At 41.4% G+C, this 26,805-nt stretch overlaps 1 protein-coding gene across 1 annotated transcript in view; it reads right to left on the bottom strand.

Annotated features, from left to right (window-relative positions):
- LOC119654261 (sortilin-related receptor-like) overlaps positions 1-26,805 on the bottom strand; it is a 144,386-nt gene that overhangs the window by 61,126 nt on the left and 56,455 nt on the right. The window contains exon 2 of the mRNA XM_038059526.1: positions 13,803-14,358. Coding sequence (XP_037915454.1) covers positions 13,803-14,358 — 556 coding nt within the window. The remainder of the gene's footprint in view (positions 1-13,802; positions 14,359-26,805) is intronic.

Below are 26,805 nucleotides of genomic sequence, written 5' to 3' on the forward strand. Positions count from 1 at the left end.
TCATTGTCCTTTATAGTCGGCCAACACTCAGAACTATAGAGAGTGGCAGACGGACGATATTGCAGTAAATTTTAGAATTGGGACGTGCACTGACACGTTGATCACAAAGAACACCAGTTGGGGAATGCCACTTCATCCAGGTTGCATTAATGCGTGAAACAATTTCATTACGCAGTTCTCCATTGGCTGATAGCGTTGACTCGGGATATTTAAATCGCTCAGTTCTTTCAATGGCAGTAATCTGCCCCTCCAGATATTTAAATCACTGAGTTCTGGCAATGGTGGTAACCTGCCCAGAACTGAGCGATTTAAATATCTCGGGTCAATGCTATACCCAATGGAGAACTACGTTATGCTCCTCACATAGGGAAACACAAAACCTTTTATACCTGAAGCGTCCAGCTTCCCGACTTGTTTTTTTTGGAGTAGGGCTGAGTTCTGGCAATGGAAGTAACCTGCCGTTCGAGATACTTAAATCGCTCAGTTCTGGCAATGGCAGTAACCTGCCCAGAACTGAACGATTTCAATATCTCGAGTCAATGCTATAAGCCAATGGAGAACTACGTTATGCTCCTCACATAGGGAAACACAAAACCTTTTATACCTTCAGCGCTTCAGCGTCAAGCTTCCGGTTTCCCGACTTGTTTTTAAATATGTCTGGCCGGGATTTTATTTTTCAATCTGGAAATTGTGGTGGAGTTTCAGACCTTTTTGGAGTATTGTAGAGTGGCCACAATTTTATATTTAGTGTTACGTGTTTCGGGTCGTTATCTTGACCAAAAATGTAATCTTGAGATGGACCCATACTTTCGACGCTTCTGGTCCCTATTCCCATCGAAAATGTGCAAATCACTCACTCCATTAGTGCTCATACAACCCCATATCAGCAGTGATCCCTCTCCTCCTCATATCCATTCTCACGAATAACATTCCCTACAGTTTCTACCGATAAGATTTTCCCTACCTCTTTCTTCACCTCAGCCCCTATTTTTGGTGCATTTTACCTGGGATTTTTTTTGAATTGTTTCCACTATTTGCAATTTTCATTCCCGGTTAATTTTTATGGTCGCCAGATCCTTGGGCTTTTTCGCACTTTTCTGTTCTCAGATACATATAGGCAATGCTTTTAATAGTTATTACTTGCCCGTTGGCACTTTCACTTATTTCTGTGAATGTACGACTTTGTTTAAATAAATTATTTACAATTTTTTGCTATTCCGCAGTTGTTTCTCGATCTTTTCGTCCCATATTGTAATTCCTTAATTATTAACTTACAACGGTTGAAATCTATCCCTTTAAGATATAACACTAAATAGACTACAATGCAATGCCGACTCACTACGCACCAAAATGTTTTCTGGTTATTTGGTAATATTTCAAGAGAAAATGCACAGAGACGAATGCTTGCGTTTATTTTGCGTTTTTGTTTTTTCTTTATAACAATGGAGTGAAGTGCTTAATTTTCATTTTATTTCTAAAGAATTAATAACAGAAAAATTGAGGCCATGAACTAAATATTATCGTTTTTTTTTTTAATTATGAAAATCCTAAGTTAATCACGGAAAAGGTGAATTTTATGCCACTGACGAAAATCAACTTCGTTCCTTCCAATACCATTCAATTCAGCAGCGATGTCGGCATGCAGTTGGGTTTGGACAATTGTTTTGGGGAAAACATACCGAAAATAACATTTAAATTGAGGGTGTGGATTCGGACGACATCTACAAATATGTCGACTTATTGGAAGTAACAACACCAGTGAGGCAATAATGAAATCTAAATTGCGGGGAGAATTTTATCGGCGTCTGGATCTTGTTCCGAAAACAAAGCTCTTTGGGAAAAATAAAACCGTAGCAATCAAAACCTTCGCCATTCTCGTCCTTCTACATACTTTCAGTGTGATACAGTGGAGTAATACCGATTCAGAATATGTCAATAGACGGGTAATGGTAGTTCTTTCAAACAACATGCACGATAGAGCTGCCGAAAAATTGAGGATCACTCTCCCACGTCATCAGGGAGAAGGGGGGTACTTAATTTAAAAACATTGCACTACAATCGAGTACATTAGGCACCGTCATGGCAGATGATAAATTGTCTCCTTTGAACTTGCAAAGCAGAGAATGGGATCGCATGTCGAATGTTACTTCAATCCACTAGAAGAGAGATGCAAAAAGCTGTCATCCTTGCAACCTGTGCTATAGTCCGAAGAGTTCAGTCTGGTAATAGTCTGGCCTACGGGGTTCCAGTCTTGATTCATACTGTTTTCGATTTAAGATCATGCGTCTGAAGTTTAGAACCGCCGCGCGTTTCAAACACAAAAGAAAAAGTTTCTGATAGCCTTTAACTCGACAAAGGCCAGTGATGATCCTTGTTCTTGTCTGGATCAAGTCGACTCACTCCTCCGGGATAACCATGAGAGAACCATCGTGTAATGAAGAAACGTGAGCGGCGTCCCGGGGTACACTCCAATACAGAGGCCGATGAACCTGTCAAGAGGTATAAATTGCACCCAGCCATATGCAATGGAACAAAACAGTGGAAAACTTACCCCAGGTGGCGGACCAGTTGTACAGGAAAATCCATCCTACACATTCTGAGAAGGACCTTTTATTGCGTTTGATCGATTCTTTTAGTAGGAGTTCAAGGGTTCACCACCATCGATAAAAAACGTAACCCAAACAAGAAAAAAATATCAATGACGCCAAAACAAATCTATAGGGGGTGAAACTTTGCCATTTTTTGTGAATTTCGTCACTATCAAGCATCAATTCGTCAATACCACAACGAAGTAAGAATTATTTTATTTTAGTTTCTTAGTCATTTGTATATGAATGTCAATTACTCCAAAAAGAGATGTGTGTATGTAGGTATGTAGTATATGCGCGCTAATGAAGTTTTCGGGTAGTGTCTAATTCAAATAGATATATTTGTACATTAAATCAGCCATACTTAATATATGTACTATACATGTAAATATGTATGCTTTTCTGCACAAAGTAAATCGGAAATTTGAGTACGATCAATTTATATACGTGCAAATATCTGTGCAGTATTCGGAGTAGTTTTTTTGTTTAGAGTGAGGATAATATCTATGGTTGTAAGTAGGGCTGGGCAGGAGTGGGAAATTATAATTTTTTTGGGAAGATCAGGCTTTTTGATGGTATTCAAGAAAAACGCTATAATTCTGTAACGGTAAAAGATGGATTATTCATTCTATGGACCAATTTTCCTCCAACAATAAACAGGATGCCCTGCTTATACAGTCATAGCGCGCTGAAGGGACCGGGAAATCCAGTGCGTCGTATCTAAATTTTAGTGTCAATAAACAACTTGTTACACAGCAAAACTTTTAGGTATCAAATCCTGCGCTTTTTTTTTTATTTTTCCAAGTCATTCCAGAATATTCTGATAAAATTTCAAAGCCAAATTCGTGTTAATTTCGATTTTATGAGCGTAGAACCGAGAGTTTATCGGGTAGAGGCTCAGGCTCGAATGCCTGGAATGAAGTCGCTTTATGTCCTTACTCAATCTTTAGTGCAATGTAAATAGCGTATTTATAAATAGTTCGCGTCAGTCCTTTCTACCAGTGCATTTGGATTTGTTGCAACTGTATTTCGTTAGTAATTAAGAGTGAAAAATGTCTTCAGATCCTAGAGAAACACTTTTTTTCAAATGGTTCTTTCCGCCAAACCTTTTCCAAATTTGGAGGAATTCAACTGAAAAGTAATGAAAACGAACCAACATGTTGGATGATATCATATTTTAAAAAATGTTTTTTTTGCGTTATTTGTGAAAAAAAATCGTGAAAATTAAAAATTGTTTTTTCAACGGGTGCAATTTTATTAATTTTGATTACTTTCACCAACATTGAGGTTCCTATTTTTAGACAATGAGTTAATAATGGAAAATTCAAAGCTTTTTGGAGTCTGGTAAAATTTGGAACCGCTACTTGCCCCGAAGTTGAAGAACCCTAGGTATGACTTTAAGGGGGTCATCCCGTGTGAAGTACTTTTTAAATGCGTTTTTCTCGAAACTACATGTTGAAAATCGGCTGCCACCAGCCCAAAATCTCTCCAACGGAATTCTTTGAAATTTTCAGGACTTATGTAGAACATGTTTCTACGATCCGCAAACTAGGATAATTGCGATTCGCTTAGTACTTTTTTTTATTCATTGGAGGAACCGTGAAAAAACACCAAAATAATCTCAGCGCCCTCTAGCGTGGTAGCAGAAAAACACCTTTTTTTGGAGATGGGTGTATAAATTGCACTGTATTTCAATAACCGACTATGCGATCAAGATGGGAAAATTACTATGCACACTCAAGATATTAATAAATCTATGGTGAAAAATTCGTATTTGTATCTTTATCCAGTTCTTTACAAAAAATTTCTAAAAAAAAGCCAAAAAACGGCCTTCACACGGGATGACCTCCTTAACCGGAATAATGTCACATCTTTATTCTTGGCACAAATTTTTCAAAAGAAATCTTAACAGTTGCTCGGAATATAACTAATATAATTCCGAAATTTGATTAGATTCTACAAATTTTTTCTTACTTAAAAAAACAAAAACATAGAGGCCTTTTAATGTGGTTCCCCCCTTAAAGGAAAAAAGGGAGAAAACTTTCAAAAACTATTCCGCTTGAAACGTCTCAACAGCTTTCACTGTACAAGACAATTACCTTGCTAGTCCTCATGCATTCCTCAGAGACTTGGGTTCTTAGCAAGAGAAATTGCGAACTATTGGCCGCGTTCGGGAAAACAATCCTCCAAAAAATGTTTGGGCCCCTATATGAGGATAAACGATTGCGTAGCCTAAATAACTACGAAACTTATTCAACATCAGGAATTGGATAAAAAAGTTTCAAGTGCAAATTGTAGGTTCCAGTCGATCTTCCACCTCCGGAATTTACTGGGTAGTGTCAAGGACCGTTTCGCAGCGGAGCTAAAAAAACGGTATCTATCGAATAACGTGCAACAATTTTAATAAGTTATATAAATATAGGATAGACTAAACGCCTGATAACGACTACATTTAATTAGCACATCAAAGAAGCGGTAAGTAGTGTACGGAAGCAAAGGTCCCGCATAAGATCATCGGTTGCAGCACACATTGTCGAAGGACATAGAAGTCAACGGGAAAATCTGGAGCTATTACGTGATGCAAACCGAACGATGACCTTCGCGTATTGGAAAAGAAGAAAGAAGAAATTTTTAGGGAGAACGCACGCGATTATTAAACACGGATTCAGGTAACTGCCCCTCGAAACTAATAAAACTCGCCGCGGTAATTAGTTTAAAAGTAATTAGTGTAAAAGTGTATATTATATATATATTCTAATCGCAATAATTTTTAGTAGCTTTCGTACTGGAGAAGGAGGTTTGTCGCTCCCCCAATGTATATATACGGCAAAACCTATTTGGTCCGGTCCAATATGTGGATGTGGATCTAGGATCCCCCATATCCCAAGCAATAAAAAATTGTAGTTTGGATATAGCTACTGCTTTATCTATTAATTATGAGCCATACCACGACCGTCTGGTTGTGAATAAAATGCGACTGAATAGATTACGGTAGGCGGGACCCTTGGATGGATGATCCAGCCCGGAAAGTCTATAAGGGCAATATCTTTGGTAGAAAAAGAAGGCATGACAGACCCTACCGCAGATGGGGCGACGGTGTTGGCCATTACGCCAGACAGCATTTCGAGGTATCGAATGGTAGACCTTGGCGCAAAATCGGGATGTCTGAAGTTCTTCACTCAGGCAGGCCTAAACCGGATACTGTGGTTGTTGCGCCGTTGATGATGATCATGGTTTTTAAACTATATTTTGGAAGTTCCAAAAAAGTCGTTGGTGATTTGTTTTTTGTTTTCGGCTTCCCAGGGAGGTTTAGCACCTTAATATGTGCTGGATCATGAGGCCAAGACCAAGACTGTTGTTTTTATCAAAAGTCGATCACATTATGATCGCGTTTGAAAGCTGGTGCAAATAGCCCAATGTTATCTTGAAAGAGAGCAATACGGAAGAAAGTTTGTATACCATGCGATGAGGCTTAAAATGCGCTATCCAGTACCATGCTTAGCTCATTTTCGACAATTTTAAAACACGTGCCCTTAGGATCTAGACCCCTCCAATATTTTCATAATGTTGACCGCCCGAAAAGTTTCTCTAGCTGTTGGCTGATTCGCTGTCTACTGTTTCAGTTCGATTCGTAGAAAAAATATATTCCTTTTGTTCAGTAAAATATATCGTCACTCTCAACACACTTCATATTTGATGGCCTTTATGATTTCCTTGCCCGTCAAAATTTCAGAGGTGAGCACTTCGTCGTCAACGTGAGCAAAATTACCGTAAATGCCCGGATCAAAGACATTATCACTCGATGATGTTTGTTGCAACCATAAACTTCATGGTACGTGTGAAACAAAACATTCTTCTTCTTTTTCTTCAGCCTTTGTCCCATTCACAAGCGGGGTCGGCTCGTCGTGATTGGCTTCGCCATTTGACTCTATCGAATGCCTGATCTGGGTGCAATCTCGAGGCTTTCAAATCCCCATCCAGCGTATCAAGCCACCGTTGCTTAGGTCTGCCTTTTGGTCGTTTACCATCGACTTCGATGTTCAGACCAATCTTGGCAAGTGAATTCTCGTTTGCACGAACTGCGTGACCATACCATCGAAGACGCCTCTCTCGCAACTTTTCCACGATCGGTGCAACCCCATAACGATCGCGGATATCCTCATTTCGGATGTGATCTAAACGTGTGACGCCACTAGTCCAACGTAGCACCTTCGTCTCCATTACCGCAAGACGCCGTTCATTGTCTTTTATGGTCGGCCAACACTCAGAACCATAGAGAGCGACTGGACGGACGACATTGCGGTAAATTTTAGATTTGAGACGTTCGTTGATACGTCGATCACAAAGGACACCAGTTGTGGAACGCCACTTCATCCAGGTTGCGTTAATGCGTGAAGCAATTTCATAACGCAGTTCTCCATTGGCTGATAGCGTTGACCGGAGGTATTTAAATCGCTCAGTTCTGGACAGATCACTGCCGCTGACAGTGATTGTGCCTGTTTCATGGGGATCGGTCCTCAAAAATTCAGTTTTGTTTAAATTCAATCTGAGACCGTGTTGCATGAGGCGATCATTCCATTTTTGAACAAGTTGCTCGAGATCATTTTTGCTATCAGATGCTAGGAAAACATCATCTGCATAAAGCAGTGTGTAGGGCGCTGGACGTTGGATATCCCGTGTAACGGTGTCCATAACAAGGACAAAGAGGAGTGGTGAGAGGGCGCTTCCTTGATGAACACCAACAGAGACACGAAGCGGTTTTGATACACCCGCCATACTTCGAACTTTACTTTTCGGATCGTGGTAGAGCAATTGAACCCAGCGCACGAGTTCTTCTGGCACGAAGTGTTGTCGTAAAGCATACCAGATGAGTTCGTGTGGTACACGGTCAAACGCTTTCTCTAGATCCAGAAAGGCAATGTAAAGAGGGCGATGCTTCTCACGGTGTTTCTCCATGAGTAACCGCGCAGCGTGTATTGCGTCAGTAGTTCCGCAGTTCTTGACAAATCCGGCTTGATTCACGGTTATTTCAACGATTTCGCGAATACGGTTGTCAAGAATGCGTTCAAAAATCTTCATGGTATGGGAAAGTAATCGGATCTGCTGGGCTATCTTTCTTTTTCCATATTGGAACAGTGGTACTTTCTTGCCAGTCAGATGGTGTTCTTCCTTCCTGAATAACCCGGTTAAATAATTCACTGAGCCACAGTGTTGGGTCCCAGCTCTTCGCTTTCCAGAGCTCAGATGCGATGTCGTCAGGTCCTGTTGCTTTCCCCGATTTCATTTGTTTTATTGCCTCCTCGACTTCAGTTGCGCTGACTGGTGGAACTGCTCCAAATGTCGGCAATGATTGTGGAAGTGGAGGATGAGCAAATTCTTCAGTTGAAATCTGCTCGAAGTACTCTCGCCATCTATCCGTATATAGCTACAAATCCAACATAATCCTTCATATTTTTCCAAACTACGAGACATATTACATATACATACATACATATTACAGCCATAGATATTACGCTCACCCTAAGCAAACAAACTGCCTATTTCCGAATACTGTACACATATATGCACGTATATAAATTGATCGTACCCATATTTCCGATTTACTTCTTATATCTATTTGAATTTGGCACTACCTGCAAAGTTCATTAGCACACATATATTATATACCTACATACACACATGTCTGGTTGACAAATAACTAAAAAACTAAAACAAAATAATTCTCTGGGATCCAATTTATAAGAACTCATTTCGTTGTGGTATTGACGAATTGATATGTGATGATGACGTCATGCAGGTTGTAGAGTGCACGAAATTCACAAAAAATTGTAAAGTTTTACCCCCTATAACTTTGCTAGTAATAGTTGGATTTTCTTCAAACTCGATCAAACTGTGCATTATGCTCTTTATTATACGCATGTCAAATTTTGTACTTCCGGGATGAACATAAGGGGCGTGCCGGGTAAATTTCTAAAATGTCGAAATATACTAATATTAACTTTATTTGTGTAGATATCGGAACCGGATATATTTTGAAGCCTAGATTTCGTAGAGATGCACCACTGCGATTTTTTCCAGATTTTTCGGTTGGATAGGCTCTGAGAACGAGACCTGTTACACTTTTTGGGGGTCATATTTTGAGCCCTCACTCCCCTATGTTTCACTCAATATCAAAAATTGAACCAGTTTCGAAAAGTACTAATTGATACCTTTCATTTGATACCCCACATGGCTACGTTCTATGAAAAAAAAATTTGCATCCTCCATTCACATGTATGGGGAGCCCCCCCTTACTTAACACAAGATGGCGCCACTTACTGCATGTAAAGGGAACACCAGATTACATACTCTCACCAATTTTCGTGACAATCGGTCTAGTCGTTTCCGAATAAATCGGGTGTGACAGACAGACACCGTTTCGATTCTAATAAGGTTTTGTTTCACACAAAACCTTAAAAAGGAGATATCACACAGTCCAAGATATTCTCTGCTATCTTGCTAGGCCGGATAGCCCCAGACGCCCAAAACATCATTGGCCCATACCAAAGAGGCTTCACTCCAGGCAAATCAGCAACAGATCAGATTTTCTCTGTGCTGCAAGCGATAGAAAAATTGTTGGAATATGGACACCAGTTGTACCATCTATTCATCGACTTTAAATCCGCCGCCGCTATGATAACATAGCCAGGGTAAAACGGTACACGGCCATGAGAGAATTCGGTATCGCGACGAAACTGATAAGACTGACTAGGCTCACCCTGACCAATGCGCGAGGCCAGATAAAAGCAGCAGGGTCACTCTCAAGACCAATCAACATCAACAACGGTCTACAACAAGGGGGATGCCCTACCATGCGTCCTTTTTAACCTGACCCTCGAGAAAATGATCCGTGATGCTGAGGTAAATGCAAGAGGTACGATCCTTTTTAAGTCCACCCAATTACTGGCCTATGCTGACGATGTCGATATCATGGGAAGAACCACCCGAGACGTACAAACTGCATTCATCCAGATCGAGCAGGCGGCGCGAGATCTTGGGCTGCACATCAATGAAGGCAAGACGAAGTATATGGTGGCAATGTCAGCACCGAAAACCAACCAACCAACAACATCAAACCGCACTGGTCAAACGGGAAGAATAAAAATAGAAGAATACAACTTTGAGACCGTTGGTAATTTTTTCTATCTACGTTCGAAAATCACAGCCGATATCAGCTACGATGATGAAATCCGCGCACGGTTGTTGTCATCCAACAGAGCCTATTTCAGCTTACAAAAACTGTTATGCTCGAAACGTCTCACCATAGGGTCAAAGCTTTTACTGCACAAGACAATGATCTTGCCAATCCTCATGTATTCCTCGGAGACTTGGGTTCTTAGCAAGAAGAATTGCGAACTCTTGGCCGCATTCGAGAGAAGAATCCTCCGAGGAATTTTTGGCCCCCTACATGAGGATGGACGATTCTGTAGTCTACATAACGACGAAATCTATGAGCGATATCATGACCGTCAGGTTGTGGATAAAATCCGGGTCAATATGTTACGGTGGGCGGATCACTTTATCCGTATGGATGAGGATGATCTAGCCCGGAAAGTCTGTAAAGGCAATATCTATGGTAGAAAAAGAAGACGAGACAGACCTTGCCTGAGATGGAGCGATGGCGTAGGTTAGGACGCCAGACAGCTTTTAGGGATATCGAATTGGTGGACCTCGGTGCAAAACCAGGATGTCTGGAGTTCCTTATTAAGGCAGGTCTAGACCGGTTGTTGCGCGGTTGATGATGATATTAATATATTTTAGAAATTTACCTGCAAACCCCGGCGGGCTTAAAACTACCCATCAGCTGAAACCAGTCTTGGTGCAAACTTGGCGCTTTCGAAAAATTTTTCATATCCTTGTCAGGTTTTGAATTAAACAAAGGAGGGCAAAAAGCTGGTTTTGGTCATAGCTGATAGTGAAAAGATCACCTTCACCCTACCATCAATCTCAGATAGATGAACATAAAATCTTTATACCTGAAGTACCCAGGTTCCGGTATTCCAACTTGTTTTTCTAGTCTCCGTCCCCAATTTCGAATATATTTTCCAAAAACAGTAGAGATCATCCAAACGCTTGGATTAACCGCATATTGTGGCGGAAACGACATAATGTTTTTGAAGTTATACTTGCTCTGAACAAAACTGTTATCCTCTCCTTGCTCATTTTCCAACCGGTATTCTTTTTTATTCTTTAAATTTGATAGTTTTATCACAAGGGGCTCATCAATGCTATAAATTTAGTTATCTGAAAACTTTTCGCAGAACTTTGGTCGCAGTCAGCCTTCACTTCGGTTGACTACACTAGCAAATTCTCCTATGAATTTTCCAGGAACAATTCTGTGATGTAAATGAAAACGTTGAATCCACCTCTGTGAGAATATGAAATCTATTTTATCCATTAATTTTGCGAAATCATTTCCTTTCGTCTGTAAAATCGGTTCATTTATCGGAATATTGATTTGAATATCGGGATGTGCACTCCATAATCCTCATCCCCCCCCCCCCCCCTTTTCTTTTCCAAAAGTTGGGAACGCCATCACCTTTCTATGGAAGGGTGTCTTGCGTTTCCTGATACCATGAGATCATGTTACAAAGCGAGGACACGTGGAGCCGAGGAGCACGTAACCCTCAAGGTATTCTTAAAACGAAAGACAGCGAGATGGATAGGAGAAATGCTAGGGTAGCTGAGGCTTGCTGAATCCTCCTATACTGAATAGGCGTGACCTGCAAAAGCCAGAGTCTTAGACGCTCCAGCGGGATGTTTCAGCTGGTAGTCTGTCTGAAACAGGAGTCCTACACTTTGAGTATATATGCATTTAACCTCCCTACCCAAAAAAAGGTTTTCACTTCAGTTCTGTGCGTGAACATCTCCAAATATCTTGATGTTCATAAATTGGTAGCTGAGGAGCAGAAATAATGCGCAAAAGGATCCCAAGGCTGTAAAGAACAGCTTATAATCGATACGGCAGCGTAAAGTGGGCTGTCCATTAAAAACGCATTAAAAGCCTACTTCGATTATAAATCAGCCTTTGAGTCGGTATCACATTTGTGGATACTACAAGTATTACGCTTAAACCCGAATGTCGTTCCTCTCCTGAGGACAGTGATAAAGAATTGGAGCACCAAGTTATTGATATCATCACAAATACAGATACCAATAAGGGGTGGCATCTCCCAAGGCAACTCTATGAGCCCGGTGTGGTTTCGTTTGGTTTTGATTCCGCTATCCTATCTTTTGCATAAAAGCAAATACGGGTTCCAAGTTAAACATGGCATATTGCCGAAATGTACATTAAGTGTGATTCGTGCCATGACATCGAAAAATAATTTTTGACATCGAAAATTGTTTTTCAGTGTTAGTTTGAGTACCGAATCGATAGAGGAGGAGAAGGACTCCTGTCTATAAATTTATACGTTAACAAATAATTTAAGATATATATATAAGTACGCAATAAATTTTAATTACCCATAAAGACATATAGTGGACATTGACGGCATCAAAGTGTATTTCAAAGAGGAGAACCAACTTCGCTCCTTGCTTGACATCACCATTCAACACACACCGTATACAAATACTTCGGCGTATTTCAAGCAACAACATCTGCTGTGGCAATAATGAAATCTATCATAAGTTGCCGGGGGAATTTGAACGGGGTCTGGATTTCGTGCTGAAAACTGAGCTGTTCAGAAAAAATAAAATCATGGCAATCAACACCTTCGCCATTCCCGTCATCGCCGGGAGAGTGACAGAAATATATTTCCAGAAACTATCAACGAAGACGCGTAGGTGTGGTTAACGAGCTATGACCCACAAAGGGGTTTCTGGCAACTACAGGCAATTTGGTGCTTTTTACATTAGTCCAAACTGAAGTAATGTAAAAAGAACTTTACTCATTTATCGAAAGAATGAAAGTTAAATAAGTAAAAAAATTGTTTGAGGTCATTTTCAATAATGAAAAAAAAAATTTAATCTGGACGAACAAGAATTAATTATTAGAAGTTTTAACTAAATTAAAAAATTAATTATTATAAGGATTACTCTTGAGTTCTTAAATTTAATTATAAAAACAAAAATAAAATAAATGAACGCATTTGCAATCACATTTCGGGAACCGAGAAATACAGGGTGCGGCAGCATAACTTCCTTTTTTCAAAACTCAATAAAAACTATTGTATGCATCGGAAAATATTTATTTATCTTTTATAATGTAGGTACATGTCTAAAGTTTTTATTTACATTGTTTTGAAGATCAAATCTGTTAGGTGACGTCCCCCATTCTCCATACATTGCGTAAACCGATTTCTGGCCTTTGTCATGACCCTTGTTAGCATAGCAGGTGTTATGTTGGCAATTTCTTCTTGGATGTTGGTCTTCAAATCTTGTAGGGTTCTTGGACGGTTCACATAAACACGGGATTACAAAAAACCCCATAGAAAAAAATCACAAGGGGACAGATCGGGAGAGCGTGCCGGCCATTCCAAATCGCCTCTAATTGAGATAAGGCGCTCTGGAAAGTGTTCTCTAAAAACAGCCATCGATGCTCTTGAAGTGTGTGCTGTTACACCGTCTTGTTGGAACCAAGTGTCCCCCAAATCCAAATTTTCTAGCCGTGGGAAAAAAAAATTCTGTAGCATGTTTACATACCGGTCCGAATCCACTGTCACTGTAACCTCATTTTCCTCAAAAAACCAGGGACCAATAATTCCAGCTAAGGAAATGGCACACCACACTGTGACTCTCGAGGGTTGTTGTCAGCCCAGTAGCGCATGTTTTGTTTTGTTTCCGAAATGCACGCTGGCGCATGATGGCGACTGAACCGTGTCGGGACAAAACTTTACAGTATCCCCTCTTGAACGAGACCACTAGCGCTCCGCTATGACATCAAATAACTGAGTGGCGCGCATTTTCAAAAAGGAAGTTATGCTGCCGCACCCTGTATAAGTACACTTGAGGGATCGTGAAGTTCCAACATGCCGACGCAGTCGAAAAGAAACCGGTAACGGCTGCCTATTGTTTCGTGCCCAGTTAACAACGATATAACCAGTTTCTTTTTAAATTTAATAAATTTTTAGAAATTGATCCTTGATCGGCTAGACCGGTAAAATACCCCAAGTCCAATGTATCATCATCGTAGCAATAAAGAAATTAAAAGTAAAATCATAACAAAAAACTTACTGGTTGGTTCCCTTCGTTCTACATATAGATGAGTTGGCAATCCTTCGCCGGAACTCCATGAATAAGACTTTACATGAGTTTCTAATAAAATGAATGAAACTCCAGCATCAGTTGTATAATACAACTTATGTTCAAGGTCCTCTTTATCTAAGACCAGGAATGTTTTAGCATCATTCTCATAGAATGATACATCTGATGGAGTGAAATCTAGCATGTGCCTATCGATAATTTCCCCTTTGTCTGGTACATAGAATATGGCTCTATTTCGAGAATCCGTAAAAATTATTGTATCGAATTTAGGATGAGTCATAAATTGATCAAGAGTTGAATTATATTCTGTTCCGTTTATGAGGACTTTAAATAAATGTGTTTTATTTATAAATGTATCGCCGTAATCATATGAAAAATATACGGATGATGGCGACACTTCTGGTAGTTTCTGAGCATCATCATGTGGACCAAGTGGAGGATCACGTGCAAGGCAAATCATAATATCAGACCCATCTCCGAGCCAGTGTACCATCAGCTGGGCGTGCGAATCATTCAAGGCATTCACCTGCAAGAAAGAAAAATTAGTAAAGATATTATTGGATTACCGTTATGTCAATTAATTTTGTTTAGACATGTCAATTAATGTACTTCGTAATAGGCGGTCAGTTTGAGAGAGGAGAAGGGAAAAGTCACTATATTCTGAATGACCATATAACATCTCGCGAGGTTTAGAATTCAGTCAAAGTATTCCCTGTTCGCCCTAAAAGGCAATTAAAAGGGGTAGAGATTTGTGACCTAGAACTCCGTCATGCTGTTAACATATTATGCTGGTCCGAAGCCCCGATAAAGGAGGAGGGTTTGAGGCAACGTACTTTGTACTATAATCCGGAAAAACAAAAATAAAATGCTGATACCAGGGCAAGAGATAAATAAAGTACAGTTGGAGTTATTCCTCTATGCTAAATCCTACATGATTTCTCTTAGTGACAGGTACCACGACAGGAGGACCAAGAAAATCCATTCAATGTCGTTACAAACATGATCATTGGATTGAGTCACAAGTCTCGGAGAAATGCTAGGGCGTCCACCTGAGTCGACGCGGCAGGACGGGCCCGGTCCTGCCAAGAAATGAGCAAGGGCTCTCGACGCATGGACGGCGTCAGCCCGAACAAAACAAATACGGGTCTGTGCGCTAAATGTTAATGCCCTTACTGGAAAGATCGAGGAACTCGCAAGAGCCCTTCGTAAAAGGCGCATTGATATCTGCGCTCTACAAGAAACCCGATGGTCTGGTGTCAAAAGCTGCGACATTGAACGCGAACGCGGTAAAAATGGCTATAAACTTCTTTATTTCGGTACGCTAAATATAGTGTTGGCATTGCCATCTCAGAGAGTTTACGTGATGCGAACGGTTTGGTGATCGACTGATGAAGCTTACCATTGTATCAACTCATCGCATTACTCACTTCTTCACCGCATACGCACCACAGACAGGTCGACCTGATGCCGAGAAAGATGTCTTCTGGCAACTTCTCGATGAAAAAAAATTGTCACGTGCCTGCTGACGACTATATCATCATTGCCGGCAACCTTAATGGTCATGTGGGTGAAGACGATAACAGGTGTCATGAGGGAAAGGGGTTCGGAGCGCCCAATGAGGGTGGCGAGTGTATAATCGATTTTGCGAACACCCCTGACATTGAACTTATGAATAAATGGTTCATCAAACGATTGTCTCATTTTCCTACATTTTATAGTGGGAACAGTGTTTTACTGCAAATCGACGATATTCTTATAAGACGTCCACACTTTACCACCGTCACTGATTGCGAAGCCATTCCCTATGAGACCATCGAACCTCAACATCGCCCCTTGATTGCCGTCCTGCAAATTAAGCCACCGATAAAACAGTGTGAGGAACGTACTGGCCCGCCGCGCCTGGTGGCGATGCCGTGAGAATAAAGAAGAAATCATCTCACTTACGCGATTACCAACCATTAGGAATGTGGAAGAATCGTGGAACCAAATGAAAGACACGATCCACAAAGTGGCCTCTGCAACCCTCGGAATCACCAAGCCAGGTCAGCGATACATCAACTGAAATAATTGGCTTTGGAATGATGATGTTGAAATGAAAGTCCTTGAAAAGAAACGCGTTTATCACAAGTTTTTCGATGATAAAACGCTCTTCAATTGGCTAATTTTGAAAAACTCCAACCGTGAAGAAAAGAAAGCAATCGCTGTCATCCGAGCAGCCCATTACAAAAATTTTTACGACAAACTGGACACTCGGGATTGCGAGTGAGACCTGTATTGATTTGTCAAAAGCCGAAACGAACGCCTATCTGCGCAAATGAAGTCGAGGAAGCAACAAAACGAATGAAATCGGGGAAAGCCATACGCCCTGATGACATCGTATCTGAGCCCTGGAAAGAGAGGAGCTGCTTAGTGAATTCTTTAATCAGATCATTCAGGAAGTCAGAACACCATCTGACTGGCAAGAAAGTAGCACAGTTCCAATATGGAAACAGAAAGATAGTCCAGCAGAGTGTTCAAATTACCGTCCGATCCGATTACTTTCCCATTCCATGAAGATTTTTGAACGCATTCTTGACAACCGTATTCGTGAAATCGTTGAAATAACCATGAATCAAGCCGAATTTGTCAAGAACTCTAAAATTACTGTAACCGCGTCAGTAGAACAGCATGAGAAGCATCGACCTCTTTACATTGCATTTCTGGATCTGGAGAACGCATATGACCGTGTACCACACGAACTCATCTAGTATGCTCTACAACAACACTTAGTGCCACAAAAACTCGTGCACTGGGTTGAATTGATCTACCGCGCTCCCAAAAGTAAAGTTCGAAGTCTTGTAGGTGTATCAAAATCGCCTCGTGTCTCTGTTGGTGTTCATCAACGAAGCGCCTGCTCACCAATCCTCTTTGTTTTTGTTATGGACACTGTCGCACAGGATATCCAACGCCCAACGCCCTACACACTCTTTTAGGCAGATGAGGTTTTCTTAGAGTAACTTGTCCAAAAATGGAATGTTCCCTCATGCAACACGGTCTCAGATTGAATCTGAATAAAACTGAATTTTTGACGACCGATCGCCATGTAATAGGCACAATCACTGTCAGTGGCAGTGACCTGCCCAGAACTGAGCGATTTATGTAAATCATCATCATCAACGGCGCAACAACCGATATCTGGTCTAGGCCTGCCTTATTAAGGAATTCCTGACCCTTCCATTTTGCGGCGAGGTCCACCAATTCGATATTCCTAACAGCTGTCTGGTGTCCTGACCTACGTCATCAGTCCATCTCAGACAGGGTCTGCCTCGTCTTCTTTTTGTACCATAGATATAGACTTTCCGGGCTGGATCATCCTCATCCACATGGATTAAATGACCTGCCCACCGCAATCTGTTGAGCCCGATTTTATCCACAACCAGACGGTCGTGGTATCGCACATAGATTTCGTCGTTATGTAGGCTACGGAATCGTCCATCTTCGTGTAGGGGACAAAAAATTCTTCGGAGGATTCTTCTCTCGAGCGCGGTGATAAGTTCCCAATTTTTTTTCCTAAGAGCCCAGGTTTCTAAGGAATACAGAAGGACTGCCCTTGTACAGTAAGAGCTTTAACCCTATGGTGAGATGCTTCGAGCGAAACTGTTTTTGTAAGCTGAAATAGACTCTGTGGGCCTATCGTTAGCGATTTAAATATCTCGGGTCAATGCTATCAGTCAATGGAGAACTGCGTTATGAGATTTTTTTCACACATTAACGCAACCTGGATGAAGTGGGGTTACACACCTGGTGTTCTTTCATATCAAGGTCTCAAATCTAAAATTTACCGCAATGTCGTCGGTCCTGTCACTCTCTATGGTTCTGAGTGTTGACCAAATATAAAAGACAATGAACGACGTCTTACGGTAGTGGAGACGAAGATGTTGCGTTGGACTAGTGGCGTGACACGTTTTGATCACATCCGAAATGAGGATATCCGCGATCGATATGGGGTTGCACCGATCGTGGAAAAATTGCGAGAGAGGCGTCTTCGGTGGTATTGTCAGGTAATTCGTGCCAACGGGAATTCACTTTCCAAGAGTGGTCTAAGTGCTAAGGCGAAGGAAGAGATGACTTTGGAGCAAGTATGGCAAGGCTCTGGAAAAATGGTAATGGTGAAGGTAACGATTAATTTCGAGGAGCAGAACCAAAGGCGAAACTGGGGTCAATTAACGATCAAAAGTTTGAGAGCTAAGGTTTATGGATCAAGACGGCGAAATCTTGAGTTAGTAAATAGATACATGTTCCAAGTTTTGCAAAATGAAGGTCGTGAGGTCGTAAAATGTTCATTGTTGTGTTACGAGCAAAGACACGTAGTATTATTTTGGGACATCATGACGAAGCAAACAGCAAGGTTGCCACCGAAATTATAACGAAGGCCAAGCGGCAGCTCTATTGGACTAGATGTTTTGTATACAATTCGGTAAGGTTATATGAACAACATGGCTTCACAAAATAGTTGAATGTACGAGGTGGAAGAAGTGTGCTAATATGTGAAATTAGGACTACATTAGAACGGAATTTTATGGTTGAGGCAAAGCCGTTATTAGCGAATGTTAAGGAAAAATTACACTTCTCAAGCAATAGGAGACAAGCAAGATCCAACATAAGAATTAGTTCTGCTGGCTCCATTGAGGAACACTTGGTATTGCTCCAGAGTTTACAGTACAAAAAGGGAAAAACACTAAAGTTGCAATCGAAATCGGAAGAATGTCGCTGGAAAATTAAGGAAATTAAATATGACGGTAACTAGATTAGACAAAGTGGATAAAGCCGGACGAAAGTGAAATTGGAGTACCTGGAGAGATGGGCACAATTCGAACACCAGGGAGATAGCGATAATTCTTGTCGGGACGAACAAATTTAGGCTGTGGGTAATGTGACAAAAATTACTTTGGGAAAAATATGTGTGACGTCAATTTAAATCGTAATAAAGGACACCAATACTGTTGTATAATTTAGTATAAAGTAAATGTTTATATTGAAGTTATAGGATCGATTTTTGTCTACGGATCTACGTAGAGCAAGTATGTAACAATACTATAAATTTTACAGGTAGCTATCTAATACTAATATTGCAATTTATGCAGCCAGCGTGAGCGAAATTGACAATACAATACTACTGAAAATAATACGAGACACAAGAACAATATTACACATAATCAATACCCGGAAATTCAAATTAAGACTTGACGCAATAGAAGACAACATTAATAGACCAAATATTAGAAATCACCTAATAATTTTAAAAGAATTGGAAAATATTCATGCAAAATTGCAGACAATAGAACCGAACCCTAGACATGAAAGAAGACTATTTAATATCATTGGCATAACCAAGAAAAGAGAAAGAAAATAAGATCACACAGATATTTTAGAGAAAAATCAAGAAAAAGCGATCAATAACATTAATAAACAAACAAAAAATTTCCACATTATTGACACTACAAACCATCTAAAAATAATAATAAGCTGATAGAAACCAAATAAGCAAAACCTATGGATAAGTTACATCAAATGAAAAAAAAAATCATTTTACAACAACATACATCTAGATCAGATTTTTAGATTACAAACATTGAAAGAGACATTGGGCCAAATAACGAACAGTGTAGCATTAGTTAAACGTGTATCATTCACCACAGCTTACTACGACTGAAATACATAATGACGCTCAAACTGGACTTCTACAGACTAAAATATGTAAAGACAAGACAGACAGGACGATACGCCGCTTTACTTGGTGTGTTCAAATTTAAGATTCAAATAGACTTCATTTAATATCGCAGCGATTAAACAATTTTAAATGTTATTATTTAAATATTTCATTTATGACTTAAAAAATGTGACTGCTTTTCTCATATTTACATACATCTGTGTATTGATTTTCTAGCTTGATATTGCGAAGTTCTCTTAAAGTTCTGCATGCTGATACGCACTGTTAGAGAGATCCTGTATTTGGTCGCAAAAATTCCAGTTGAATTGCGTTCAGATCGCTTATATTGACTAATAGTAAGATTTTTTCCTATATATTTCTAGAGTTCCCAGTTTCATATACAGTTTTCAAAAATAGTAGAGGTTACCCCAGAGCTTGGATTACTCTCGCATTTTACTTAGCTTCCATCTAAGTGTGACTTCTGTCTTCCGATCACAGTGCATACGAGTGCCAGGCCTGTGCGCCGACCATGTTCTTGGGTGAGATATGCGAATGCTGGGCCAATGTATTACGATGATACGACGGAGACAGTTGTTGACGAAGGTTTGGAGCTTTTGAGTAACAGAGGAATTCACTTTTCGTGTGCTGCTCCCATATAACAGCAGAACAGTCTCAACTTGATCTTGGTGTTGAGATAACTGCATTTCCAGATTTTAGATAGGGCAACGAAAGTGAATCTAGTACTGTGAATGCGTCGGATAACATCCAGCTCGAATCTTGGTTTTGTTGGTGTTTATCTTCAGTCCAACTCTACTTACCTCTCTTTCCAAATTCAGAGCCATTTGGTCAAGGCCCATGATGTGATGAGAGAGCAAACAGATGACATCCTCTCGACAAGGTAGCATGAAGAACGTCATCGATAACAAGAAGAAATAATATCGGTGACAAGATGTAACCCTGACGAACTTCGCTTTGAACCTCCTCTGAAATTTTACCTCGGTGCAGCACGTGACATTTTGCACCATCATATGTCGCTCTAATAATGACTTAGTTTCTCCGGAATGCCCCTGCTTCGTAGAGAACTGAGGGTACACTGTCTGTTCTATCGAGAGTTTCCTCGAAATTGACGAAGAGCAGGTGCAACGAAGATCTAAACTCCCCGCACTGTACCTAAATGATCCAAACGGTGTTGATGTAGTCAATGCAGGAGGATCCAAAGCAGACACCAGCCTGCTCTCTCTCGATCAAGCTTTCGAGACGTTCTTTTATGCGTTCCGGGATTATTTTAGCCACTATTTTTCCGACAACAGGGAGCATGCGGATCCTCCTCCAATTGTCAATCTTAATGATTATCTCCTTCTTCTACTTTCGGGAAAAGGTCTCGGCTTCCCAAGATTTCCGTACGAGTGGAAGCAGCAGGCCTACAGTATCTGCAAATGTAGCAATAAATAACTTTGCGGAGAGACCGTCAAGTCCAGCGACTTTACTCCGTTTGGGTGCACTGATGATGATTGCCGAAATGATTTCTCTTCTGATTGGAGAAACAAACCATATCCGCATGGTACGGCAACTAACCATCATCCACGGGAGAAGGAACCTTATTGCGTATAGCCGAGTAGTTGGAACGCAAGGCTATCGCACGGAAGGTTGCGGTTAAAGTCTCACTGGTTGCAGTGAAATTTGTATCGCGATTTGACGTCCCTGTGTCGACATAACTTAAATGTTTGACAAATACCCAATCTCTCGGCGATTAAATGCCTTTTTTAAGGCTTTGTGTGAAACAAAACCTTATTAGAATCGAGACGGTGTCTGTCTGTCCGTCTGTCTGTCTGTCTGTCACACCCGATTTATTCGGAAACGGCTAGACCGATTTTCACGAAAATTGGTGAGAGTATGTAATCTGGTGTTCCCTTTACATGCAGTAACTGGCGCCATCTTGTGTTAAGTTTAAGGGGGGGCTCCCCGTACATGTGAATGGAGGGTGCAAATTTTTTTTTCACAGAATGTAGCCAAGTAGGGTATCAAATGAAAGGTCTCAATTATTACTTTTCGAATCTGGTTCAGTATTTGACATTAGATGAAACATAGGGGAGTGAGGGTTCAAAATATGACCCGCAAAAAGTGTAACAGGTCTCGTTCTCAGAACCAATGCAACCGAAAAATCTGAAAAAAATCACAGTGGTGCATCTCTACGAAATCTAGGCTTCAAAATATATCCGGTTCCGATATCTGCATAAATAATGTTAATAATAGTATATTTCCACATTTTAGAAATTTACCCGGCAACCCCCCTTATGTTCATCCCAGAAGCATGCGTGTAATGAAGAATATAATGCACAGTTTGGTCAAGTTTGAAGAAAATCCAACTATTACTAACAAAGTTATAGGGGGTGAAACTTTACAATTTTTTGTGAATTTCGTGCACTCTACAACCCGCATGACGTCATCATCACATATCAATTCGTCAATACCACAACGAAATGAATTCTTATGAATTGGGTCGCAGACAATTATTTTCTTTTAGTTTTTTAGTTATTTGTCAACCAGACATGTGTGTATGTAGGTATATAATATATGCGTGCTAATGAACTTTGCGGGTAGTGCCCAATTCAGATAGATATAAGACGTAAATCGGAAATATGGGTACGATAAATTTAGATACGTGCGTATATGTGTACAGTAGGTAATAGGCAGTTTGTTTGTTTAGGGTGAGCGTGATATCTATGGCTCTAATATGTACGTATGTCTCGTAGTTTGGAAAAATATGAAAGATTATGTTGGATTTGTAGCTACATACGGACAGAAAAACGTGCGTCTCTTACATAAGATGAACAAAAAACCTTTATACCCGAAGCGCGAGCTTCCGGTATTCCGACTTGTTTTTATTAAATTTCGGTATTCGCATTTATACTCCCCTGAATGAATACCACATTTCCCGCGCCGTCCGTCCCGTAACAGTCACCCCACCATAACACTTCCCTCACCATGCATTTCACGTATCGCACAGAATAAAACTTCTGTTAAACGAGTCAGTCAAGTAAAGCTATTTTTAAAGATCAAACGTTTTGGGGTCATGTACTCTCCCCCGCAAATCTAAATTTAACGTATTCTCTACCGATGGAAAAGTAGCGTAGAGAAAACCTAACACAAAATTGGAGCTGAAAAATCTGAAAAGTAAAATGGGAAGTATTATGGTGTGGGGCTGTTACGGAGCGGTGTGGGTAATTGCCTGAAGCTACTCAAAATCTCTCCACAATCCCCGGACTGCAATATTAGTGAGAGCTTGCGGAATTATCTCGGCCCTAAACTTGGCGAAGGTGCCATTTCGAGCAAAAAATCCTTGATGGAACGTTTCTCGGACAATGGAGAAAAATTCCAGCCGAATACTCCAATCGATTTACATGATGCTAATAGTTTCCATATGGGGTATTGAAATATTTTCGGGTTTTTAATGTCAATATTACGATATTATATATCTGGCTGGATTTCACACACTCTCGGATCACAGACGCATTGATTTCGTTATAGGCATGGATCTACCTCCACCCACTCCATCTCGGAATCCGAGGAAGACAGATTGGGTAATGTATCAAACAGAATTGAACGCCCGAGTCACGATCCCTGGGAGGCGCATCAAATCCATTGCTGGAATTGAGAAGACAACCCAGATGATCACAACTAGCATGAGAGAAGCTTTCGAAGAAAGCTATCCACTCAAGATGCCAAAGAAGGGTAAAACACCATGGTGGAACTCGGATTTGGCAAAACAGAGGAGAACGACAAGGATGCTCCTTAATCGTGCTCTGAAGGGTGAATCAAGCACTAGCTGGAATCGCTATAAAGAGGCACAGAAGGCTCTAAAGAAGAGCATAAGATCGGCTAAACGATCATCTTGGAGATGCTTTTGCGAAGAGACTAACTCTCTTGAGGCAACCGCAAAGCTGAAGCGGATTCTGGTCAAAGAACGTAGCCAGAAACTGGGTTACTTACGTTTACAGAATGGGAAGTACACATAAAGCGATAAAGAAACGGCAAATCATTTGCTTGAAGAACACTTCCCAGGCAGCATCCAAAATCTAATCTCGGGGCCAACAGGTGCATACAGCCCTCAACCGAGAGATTCGAATCTGGCATGCAAAGTAGTATCACTGGAGCGAGTGAAATGGGCATTTAATTCGTTCCATAGATATAAGTATGCAGGTCCGGATGGCATCATCCCTGCGCTAGTAATAGAAGGAATGGATGCCTTGAGTCTACACATTCGGAATATATATCGTGCATGCCTAGTACACGTTTATATTCCAATTAAATGGCGGGATGTGAAGGTGTTGTTCATTCCCAAACCAGGAAAACCTACCTACACAGACGCAAAAAGCTTTCGACCGATCAGCCTAACGTCCTTTCTGCTAAAAGGACTAGAAAGATTAGTAGATCGGTTCATAAGGGATACACACATTCCTAAATGGCCACTTCACCATAGGCAACACGCCTACCAGAAAGGCAAATCCACGGAGACAGCACTCCATGAACTTACGGCAAAAATTGAAAAGACGATGTCCGAAAAAAAATACGCTTTAGGCGTATTCATGGACATCGAAGGTGCCTTCAATTACGCCTCATTTGCGGCAATTTGTGATGCGGCAAGACAGCATGGAATCGAACCGCTGCTAATCAGTTGGATCCTTCACATGCTAGAGTGGAGAAAAATCCACATATCGGTCGGCCAGAAGTCTATTGAAGCAGGATGTCTCAGGGGCTGCCCACAGGGAGGGGTTCTCTCTCCACTGTTATGGCTCTTGGTGATGGATACCCTGCTGTGGCTGCTGGAGGACAAAAAAGTCTTCGCGCAAGCATTTGCGGACGACCTAGCCGTAATAATTACCGGCAAGTTTGCGGACACAGTATGTGACCCCTTGAATGCAACTCTGCATGTAATCCACAGCTGGTGCCTCCGCAATGGACTCACGGTGAACGCTAGGAAGACTGGACTAGTTATGTTCACTAGGAACGTCAGGTGGGGCAGCTATACGCTACCCACCTTAGCAGGGGCGGAAATCCAGCTGGCACAAACAGTCAAGTACTTAGGAGTACATTTCGACTCCAAGTTAACGTGGAAGCATCATATCCAGGAACAATACCAGAAATCCTACAGATTGCTCTGGTGCTGTAGGAATGCGATAGGTAAGACCTGGGGACTTTCACCTAAACGGATATATTGGATGTGTACATCCATATTAAAACCCATTTTGATGTATGCATGCATCGTCTGGTGGCCAAGACTGAATTTTGCTAACAGCAGGAAGCTGATTCAGAGATTTGGTTGCCTAAGTATTACTGGAGCAATGAGTACTACGCCGACTGCAGCACTTGAATCCTAAATTTACCCCCCATCCACTTGGAGGTGAAACGGAAAGCAGCCAACGACGCATATAGGCTCGATACCATTGGGGCGTGGAAAAGCGGCCAATCCAACGGGCATGCGTCTATATGGAAATTCCTTGAAAAACATCCGGTAGCCCTGATGCCGACCGATCATATGGTTTCCAGATTCGTCTTTGAAAAGACATACACTGTCGTAATCACCAAAAGAGAAGAATGGTCGACAAGTGGTCATGAGTCTTTTCAGATTACAGACCTAATAATCTTCACCGACGGATCAGTCACGGAGAATGGATCGGGTGCAGGCGTGTTCTCGGAGAATCCGATTATAGAACTGGCCCGAGCCCTCGGAAAAATGACGACCATATTCCAGGCGGAGATATATGCCATTTCATTCAGGCGGCATTATCAGGACTAAATGGCAACAACATATCAAGCCAGTTGGTGTGGAGTTGTCATTAGGTGCTGCTGAAACTTGGCCGACTGAACGAAACATTCCTGATATGGGTGCCGGGGCACTCTAACATCGCCGGTAATGAGGGGGCTGATAGACTAGCCCGCCGAGGGTCTGGATCCACAATGGTGGGCCCAGAACCAGCTCTTGGAATTCGACCATCTACTGTCAAGTCTACTCTGAAGGGTGAAATTGCAAGGATTCACGCAACCGAGTGGAGAAATTTGGACTCTTGCCGGCAAACGAAAATCCTTGTGAAGGAGCCTAGGGCCACTAGAGCGGCATTTTTGTTGTCCCTTAAGAAGTGGGACATGAAAACCCTAGTAGGGCTTTTGACGGGACACTGTCCCTTAAACTACCATATGGAAAAGATTGGGGTAGTGGTTTCGCCTGTGTGCAGCCAATGTGAGGAGGAGGAGGAGACAGCCCTGCACTTTTTATGCAGCTGCCCGGCATCCTCAGATCTCAGACGAAGACACCTTGGCAAGGTTTTCTTCAATGAAGAATCTGCACACTCTCTGCCTCTTGAGAAAGTTCTCAGATTCGCTAAAGCCTGTGAACACCGTAGGCGGGAAGCCATTGAATAGGCAACTTACGGGGATAGTACAATGGGCCTAATAATGGCCTGAGTGCTCGGAGCTGCGGCTCCCCCCATTTAACTAAACTAACTAACATGATGCTAATAGTTTCCATATGGAGTATTGAAATATTTTCGGGTTTTTAATGTCAATATTACGATATTATATATCTGGCTGGATTTCAATTTTGTGTAGAAAAATAGAGCTTTTGATTTTCGCCCTCGGCAAGGGTTTTATTTTATCCTTTTTGACGACGAGCCGACCCCGCTTGGGAACGGGACAAAGGCTGAAGAAAAAGAAGAATGGAGAACTTTTTATACCTGAAACGTCAAGGTTCCGGTTTCCCGATTTGTTTAATAATAATAATCGTTGGCGCAACAATCCAATTGAATCAGGGCCTTGAAGCGCGTTAGAGCACTTCATTCAAGACCGTAACGGTACACTACACGATTACAGTACCCTGAAAGAGGCAATGTGGTTAGCATTGCGCTCGCCCGAGATTATTACCCTGATTTGACACAGGTACTCATTCACAGCGGAGACTGTGGCGCAGCGGGGTTAACAACATTCGAAATTTATTTCGAACGACTGTCCGGTCGTCACCATCATCAACGGCGCAACAACCGGTATCCGGTCTAGGCCTGCCTTAATAAGGAACTTCAGACATCCCGATTTTGCGCCAAGGTCTACCATTCGATACCGGTTTTGCGCCGAGGTTCACCAATTCGATATCCCTAAAAGCTGTCTGGCGTCCTGGCCTACGCCATCGCTCCATCTTAGGCAGGGTTTGCCTCGTCTTCTTTTTCTACCATAGATATTGCTTTATAGACTTTCCGGTTGGGATCATCCCCATCCATACGGATTAAGTGCAAG

Source organism: Hermetia illucens, chromosome 4 (genome assembly GCF_905115235.1).
Source record: "Hermetia illucens chromosome 4, iHerIll2.2.curated.20191125, whole genome shotgun sequence".
In the NCBI taxonomy this organism is placed as follows: domain Eukaryota; kingdom Metazoa; phylum Arthropoda; class Insecta; order Diptera; family Stratiomyidae; genus Hermetia; species Hermetia illucens.